Here is a 7,451-nt window from a genome sequence, read left to right as displayed (position 1 = left end):
AAACTGCTCCTGGGATTCCAGGAATTTCTCCAGGATGCCCACCGAGATTTCTCCAGGAATTGTTTAAAGAATTTCTTCAGACATTTCTTCAGGCATTCCACCAGGCATTCATCCAAGCATTCCTTCAAGCTTTCCTTCGGTAATTGCTCCAGGTATTCTTTCAGGAATTCCGCTAGATATTCCAGGAATTGTGCCAGGGACTCCTCCAGGGATTCCCCCAGGCATTTCTCCCGGAATTTATCCAGAAATTTTTATAGTGGTTTTTCCAGTAATACTTCCGTAGATTTCTTTAGGAATTGCTTTAGGGGTTTCTTCAGGAATTTCTACAGTAATTTCTTCATGAATTTATCCAAAATTCTTCCAGGAATTTCACTAGAAAATCCTCCAGGAGATCCTCTGGCGACTTCTTCAGAAATTTCTTCAAGAATTCCTCCGGGAATGCAGTCTGATATGCCTCCAGGAATTCTTTCAGGAATTGCTCCAGGTATTTCTCCAGAGATTCCTCCCGACATTCCTACAGAAATATTCAGGAAATCATCCAGATATCCAGAGATCCAGATTCAGGAATACCTCTAGGGATACCTCCAAGAATTTCTCTAAGGATTCTTCCAGGAATTCCTCCATGCATTTCTCCAGGAGTTCTGTTCAGGGATTTCTTCAGTGATTGCTCAAGATGTTTCTCCAGAAATTCCTTCAGAAATTTATCGAGGAATTATCTTCAAGAATTCATCCAAGGATCCTTCCGGGAGTACGTTGTTGATGGATTAAACAATGTTTTTAGAACATCTTGTTTTTACATACAATTTCGTCGAGTTGCGCTTATGTACTTATGTACCCTGAGAGAATTTCTGAAAGGATGGGTCTCCGGTAAAAAAAATCCGAAAGAATCCCTGAAGAAAGGTTTCATTGAATTCCAATAAAAGCTTGTGGTGCCATCCCTGGAAAAATATTTGAGAAATTTTGCAACTTCTTTGGAACTTTTTTTTTATAAAAAAAATCAGAAACCATACCTGCAAAAACAGAATTTCTGAAATTTTAGATGAATACTAGGAGAAACTTCTGGAGAGTTTTCTGCAAGAATCTCTTGAGAAATTACTGAAAAAAATCTGAAGTAATTTTTGACGAAATTTCAAAAGCTGGAGGAATTCCTCTATCATCTGTTTAGGAATATCAACAGGAATTGGCTTTTTTTTAAGAAATGGCTGGGTTAAATCCCAAAAAAATCCTGAAGGAATTCCAAAAAGAATTCCCGGACGTATCTTTGGAGGAATTCTTGCTGAAATTATGAAAAGGGTTCGTGCAATAACTTCAGAGCTCTTTGAGAAATTATTGGAGATATTTCAGTAGGAATCTCTACGCAACTCCTACAGGTTGACTCTTTTATTTTATCTCAAAATCTTGATTTTTTTTTATTTTGGAAACGGAAATAAATGGAGGAGGAATTTCAAAAACTCGTGAAAGGCAAATTTTCCAGATGAATCCCTAGGATAATTTCAGGAGTAATTTTTTAAGAGATTTCTGAAAAAATCTTTGAGTGAATAGCCGAATTCCTTGAAAAACTATTAGCAGAATCTTTGTAGATATTTCTGGATATCTGGGAATGTACGGCGAATTTCTTTACGACAGAATTTTTAGACAGTCGGTTAAATATTACCAGACGTTCATTGTTTTTCAACTTGGCGGAAATTTGCATATTTCATACCTAGATAGTCATCTGAAAGACAATTATTTCAAAGGACATCGCTTTTCGCTTGATTAATGCTCTTATCGACTGAAATTGAACTAAACATGAGTAGAAGCTAACATGACTTATTTACTAAAATGATTTGTCGATTACTGTTCAAATAAATAAGATGAATTCTGGCAACACTGCTTGAAAAAAAAAATCTGAAGAAATCTATCTGTTGAAGAATTTCTGAAGGAATCCTCAGATGAATTCCAAGAGGAATTCTTGGAAGAATTCCTTAAGAAATTTTCGAAAGATTTTCTCGAAGAATCCTCAAAAAGTCCTGACAGAGACTTTAAACAACTACCGGAGGAATCCTTAAAGTTATTTTTGAGAAATTCTTGGAATAGATTCTGGAATAATCCTTAGAAGTCTTCCTAGAATAACTACTTGAAAACTCCTGAAGATTTCTTGGAACTAACTTTTTTAACCCAGCAAAACAGTATTTTAGGGGAAAAAGGGGCGTAACGGGCAATTCCAGACTAGCGCATAGCGCGAGGTGTATCCCATAGTATGCATAGGTCGATTCTACATCAGGAAAAAAATATTGGTTAGCTGCAATCAATTGAAACTATTTTTAAATCCAGATAATCCGTAGTTTAGAGGAAAATGGAGCAAAATGGGCCCCACCACCCAAAGACCAGAACGAGGTGCACCTTAAAGTATGCGCCGGTTATTTCTACATCAAGTAAAAATTGATTGATTAGCCGCAATCAGTTGACACAATTCTTTAAATCAGAAAAATAGTATTTTAGGGGAAAATAAGGCAAAATGGGTACTTCTAGTCAATGGCACAGATCAAAGTGTGCCCCAAAGTATGCGCCGATTAATTCTACATCAGGTAAAAAATCGTTGGTTAGCCACAATCAGTTAAAACTTTTTTTAATCCAGAAAAACAGTATTTTTAGGGGAAAATGAGGTAAAATGAGCACTTCCAGTCAATGACACAGATCGAGGTGAGCCTCAAGAAATGTACCTGTCAATTCTACATCAAGAAAGAAATGGTTGGTTAGCCGCAATCAGTTGAAACTATTTTTTAATCCAGAAAAACAGCATTTTAGGGGAAAATGTGGCAAAATGGGCACTTCCAGTCAATGATACAGATCGAGGTATGCCCCATACAATGCAACTGTCAATTCTACATCAATAAAAAAATGGTTGGTTAGCCGCAATCAGTTGAACCCATTATTTAATTCAGAAAAACAGTGTTTTTTAGGGGAAAATGGGGCATAATGGACATTTACACTCAATTCCGGCGGATAAAACTATCACCAATCGATTCCTTGACATTTTTCCATTCGGAAAAGATGGACTTCGAAGATCGCAATCGGTTTCCCCACTGTGCGACAAGAGCTTGGACGAGAGCACTAGCGCTGCTGTTGGCATCGAGAGGGCAATCGGAGACAAGGTGGCGATCTTGACCGGCTGAAGGAAGGTCTTGAGCTGCCAGAATCGGGCGAACATTTGGGAACGGGGCGACGGGATGAGCGATATCTGCAAGATTCGGACGGACAATCGGATATAGGTTCTCTTGATGAACGGCGCTTGAGTAGCCGAACGGGAATGTCTTCTTCTGCTGATTCGAAGGGTCTACCCGGGACGGGTCCGCGGGGAGTACGGTGCTTCGGATTTGATGGGACAGAAGATCCACAGGAGAAATCAAAGAACGCTGACCTTTGTCACTTTCGTAAAACATTTTTTCGAACACGTCCGTTGTAGTTGAAATATCTCAGAAGACTAATTCATTATTCCAAAATCCTATTCAATGCTTCATCTGAAGTCAAGCCTTTGTAATACCTACTGTGATATATTTATTTAAACAAATTATGAACTTCTATTTACTACAAAAAACATTTTTAAATACATGGATAACTGTTTATTCTATTTAACGGGCTCTTCGCTTGATAGAGGAGTATTTGACGAAAGCTTTTAACGAAGCGTTTAATTTTCCTAGCGTGAATATTCCACCTGGCGTTGACTAGAACAAGCTAAGCATACTTGAAAGCTTTTTCGTGCAGTCTGCTCCCCACCTGCAGCAAACCTACACAAAAAGCTTTTCGTGATTCCAACTAATACATTGACAGAAGTTTTGCTCTATACAGAACTTCTTCATTCACTTGATTACCATCAAAAGAGTCTTCCTACATGCATCCAAAGTTCACTACAAAGTGCATTTCGTGCATAACGTGCAAGCTACCACACTCGCAAACGGTGCATCGTGAATCCAACTGATCTCCTGTACATACGTATACTCAATCTTTGGTCCCATGTATTCCACTGGCAGCACTTCCATGTCATACAGCTGTTTAAGCTTCGGTTTGAGCAGCCGCAGCTTTTTCCGCCCCTTGCCTCTTCCGCCGTCCCCTCGCCCACCGGCACCGGGTCCCCCTGCTCCATCGCCCGTGTTCGGATCGGATCCAATCAGCTGATTTCCCCCGGCGGCGGCGGCGGCGGCCGATTGGTGGTAAATTGATGGAAAGTTCAGTGAGCCGGTACCACCGCTGGTGGCAGCACCACTGCTGGAGGTAGCGAGCGATGTGAAATCACTGCCCGTCGAGCCGAAAGCACCGCTGCTGCCGATGCTGTCGTCACTAGAATAATGGGGTTGGAAGGCGAAGATGTCTCAGTGGGGGACGTGTCTTGGGGATGACGATGAGTACTTCTTGATGGGAGTGATGGAGAATGGAATGAATCTGTTGTGTGGAATTATGATTGATCGGTGAGGAGTTTTTAGGTTGATCGGTAATTATTGGAATAATATCGAAGATTTGAAGTTAATTTAAATGTCGGCTTGGAAAAAGATATAAAAACTGCTATTTTTTCCAGCTCTAGTCGTGCATTTATAAAGTTTCTCAACAAGCTGCACAAAAAGTCCCTGAAACATATTTCTAACATGTTTGATAATACATATACATTGATCACATTTGTTGTTTTAACCAGATTTTAATCAGTGGTGGAAACTTGTATGCAATATTTTTAACTTAATAAGTTTACGGGTCCTTTTTGGAATTCTTCCGGCAGTTTTTTGAGTAATGCAATTTGAGTTTATTGTGGAAATTTCTCAGGCAGGCCCGTGCACAGAAGTAACGACAAGGGAGTGGTTTTCCCAATTTCGGCAAAAGTCAGAGGGGCATCTAGTGTATGAAGCGTCGGCAAAGGCTTCTTCCAAAGATTTTTCGTTCCAGGAATTTGTTCAGAAACTATTCCGCATATTTCTACTTGTATCCTGCTAGGGGAGCGTCCATTAAATATCACGTATCAAAAAGGGATGTTTGGAACTCCCCCCCCCCCCTTTCTTACAGGTTTTTCCTTCACTATTACATCGCTTGTCACACTTCTTCCATCCTCTCTCCTTCTTCTAAACGTGACCTACTTTATGAATAACCCCGAGGTGCTCTTTATGAGATTTCTTTAACATTTTCTTACAATATTCCTTCACTGCCGTGATTCTGCAAAGTAACGTAAGCGATATTGAAAATTTTTGCACATTCTTGGTTATTATGTATCAATCTCTGGGTCATTCTCTAATTTTTCTTCCATGGATGCTACATTACGACGAGGGTCGTATGGCAAAACCATAAGTAGGAAAACCGCTATTATTGAGTTGCCTCAATAGCGTATCTGCTACCAGATTCCACAAAAGCGGTGATAAGACTGCCCTTTGGGGACATCCACAAACCCTCAATTTCCTAATCCCTGCTAGACGCAATGTCGAGAAGAGATATCGGTTTTTGAGCATTTGGTGAATCCAATTGGAAATCATTGGAGATATACCATGACTCCGAGCGGCTTCCAATATGGCATCGAAAGGCACGTTGTCAAAGGCACCGTCGATATCTAAGAAAACACACAGACAAGACTGCTTTTGAGCGAATGCTTTCTCGATATCGTAAACAACCGTGTGTAAAAGAGTCACAGTAGACTTACCAGATTGGTAGGCATGTTGGTTCACATGAAGAGGCACGTTGGCATTGGCGTACCTAGGATTTTTTCCTAGGGGGTGCCTAGGGGGTGCCAGGTTCAGTGGCTAGGTTTTTTTGCTATTTTTGTAAAAGGAAGTACCGATCCACCCTCAATTTCTTGGTATAATGATATACTGCGTTGCGGTTAAAAAATAGAACGGAAATTTATAGTGCTATATTTTAAAGAACAGTTTTTTTTGGAAAATCCAAACCGTTGTACTGATGTGAGGTTTGGAAGCTTGATTGCGTATAATTATGGAATTTGTATTTTGGAAATTATTTTGCAATTTATTTCAATTAAGACTTCTTTTGCAAATCTCTCAGTAATTCTTTTGTATACGGAAAATTTCTTCGGTAATATCTTTGGATCCCCTTCGGCAATTTCTTTAAGAATTTTTTTGGTAATATGTTTAGAAATTGATACTTAAAACCTTTCACGCATCTTTTGATAATTTTATCGGCAATAACTTTGAAAATTTATCCGTCAATTCCATTACGGGTTTATTTGGCTTTATTGTTATTGGAAAATCCTCTGAAATGTTTTCTCGGGAGTTCCTTCGCCAATTTTTTAGTAGTCTTTAAAGCATTGTTTTGTTAATGTCAGTAATTCTATTGATATTTTCTTTTTAAAATTCTTTTAGTAAAGCCTTTGGTAATTCATTCGACAATTACTCTGGGAACTTCCTTTTGTGGAAATGTCTTCGGCAAATCATTCCACTTTTTTTTTTGAATTTTCGTCTTTTTTGGACATTCATTATCTATGCTATTCGGTATTTCTTCGCCAATTCTTTCGAAAACTTCCTCGGAAATTCTTTTATAAATCGCTTCTATAATTTTAATTCTAATTCTAATATTTAATTAAATTCTAATACATCCCTATAGGATTTCACTAGAGATTTTTCTAGTTGTACCTCCTATGCTTTCTCTAGAAATTTCAACTATTCCCGAAATTCGTTTAAGGAATCCTCTAGAGATATATATTTATATAACTGGAATTCCTTGAAGAAGGCAAAGAGGAGTTCCAGGAGTAATATCATGATTGATTTCTAGAGCAATCCATGAATAAAAACTCTAGAGGATCTCCTAGATGAGTCTTACGAAAAATCCCTGGTAGAATCAAAGGCATTTCTGAAAGTATCCAAGGAAAATTGCCTAGAAGAATCCCAGCAAGAATGCCAGAATAAATCCCTAGAGGGATTCCTGCAGGTATCACAATAAGAATTTCTGGAGGAGACTTAGGAGGCATGGCTGAAACATTAGAGGCAGCAGGAATCGCTTATGGAATCCCAGGAGGAGTTCCTGGAGGAATCCAATGATAAATATTTGGAGAAATCCCAGGAAAAAATCCTTCAGGATTTCCAGAAGGAAACACTGAAGGCAAGGCTCCTATAAAGATTGCCTTGAATAATCCCAGCAAGTATTTAGAGGAACCCCTGGAGAAATGTTTAGAAGAATATCTAGAAGAATTCCGGGAGGTATTTTAGTAAGAATTTCTGGAGGAGTCCTAGGAGGAATTGCTGGAAGAATCACAGCAGGAATAGCTTGAGAAATCCAGCTGAAATTCCTGGAGGAAGAGCATGAGAAGCTTATGAGAGAATCCTTGGATAAAATATCTTGGATAAAAATTATGAACAAATCACATGAAAAATCTCAGAAGGTATTATTAGAAGAATTCTGGGATGTATCATTGTAGAAATCTCAGCATAAATCCTAGGAGGAATTGATGGAGGAAACTATACAGGAAATGCCTATGAGAATCCAAA

At 38.8% G+C, this 7,451-nt stretch overlaps 1 protein-coding gene across 4 annotated transcripts in view; it reads right to left on the bottom strand.

Moving 5' to 3' along the window:
- LOC109432481 (IgA receptor) overlaps nt 1-7,451 on the bottom strand; it is a 135,691-nt gene that overhangs the window by 96,130 nt on the left and 32,110 nt on the right. For 3 of the 4 annotated variants that reach the window (XM_062849548.1, XM_062849547.1, XM_062849549.1), the window contains one exon: nt 3,973-4,317. The exons of the other annotated variant lie outside the window; for it this stretch is intronic. In XM_062849548.1, coding sequence (XP_062705532.1) covers nt 3,973-4,317 — 345 coding nt within the window. The remainder of the gene's footprint in view (nt 1-3,972; nt 4,318-7,451) is intronic. 4 annotated transcript variants of the gene reach the window in all.

This window comes from Aedes albopictus, chromosome 2 (genome assembly GCF_035046485.1).
Source record: "Aedes albopictus strain Foshan chromosome 2, AalbF5, whole genome shotgun sequence".
NCBI classification, from domain to species: Eukaryota; Metazoa; Arthropoda; class Insecta; order Diptera; family Culicidae; genus Aedes; species Aedes albopictus.
This window is presented reverse-complemented; position numbering and strand designations above follow the sequence as displayed.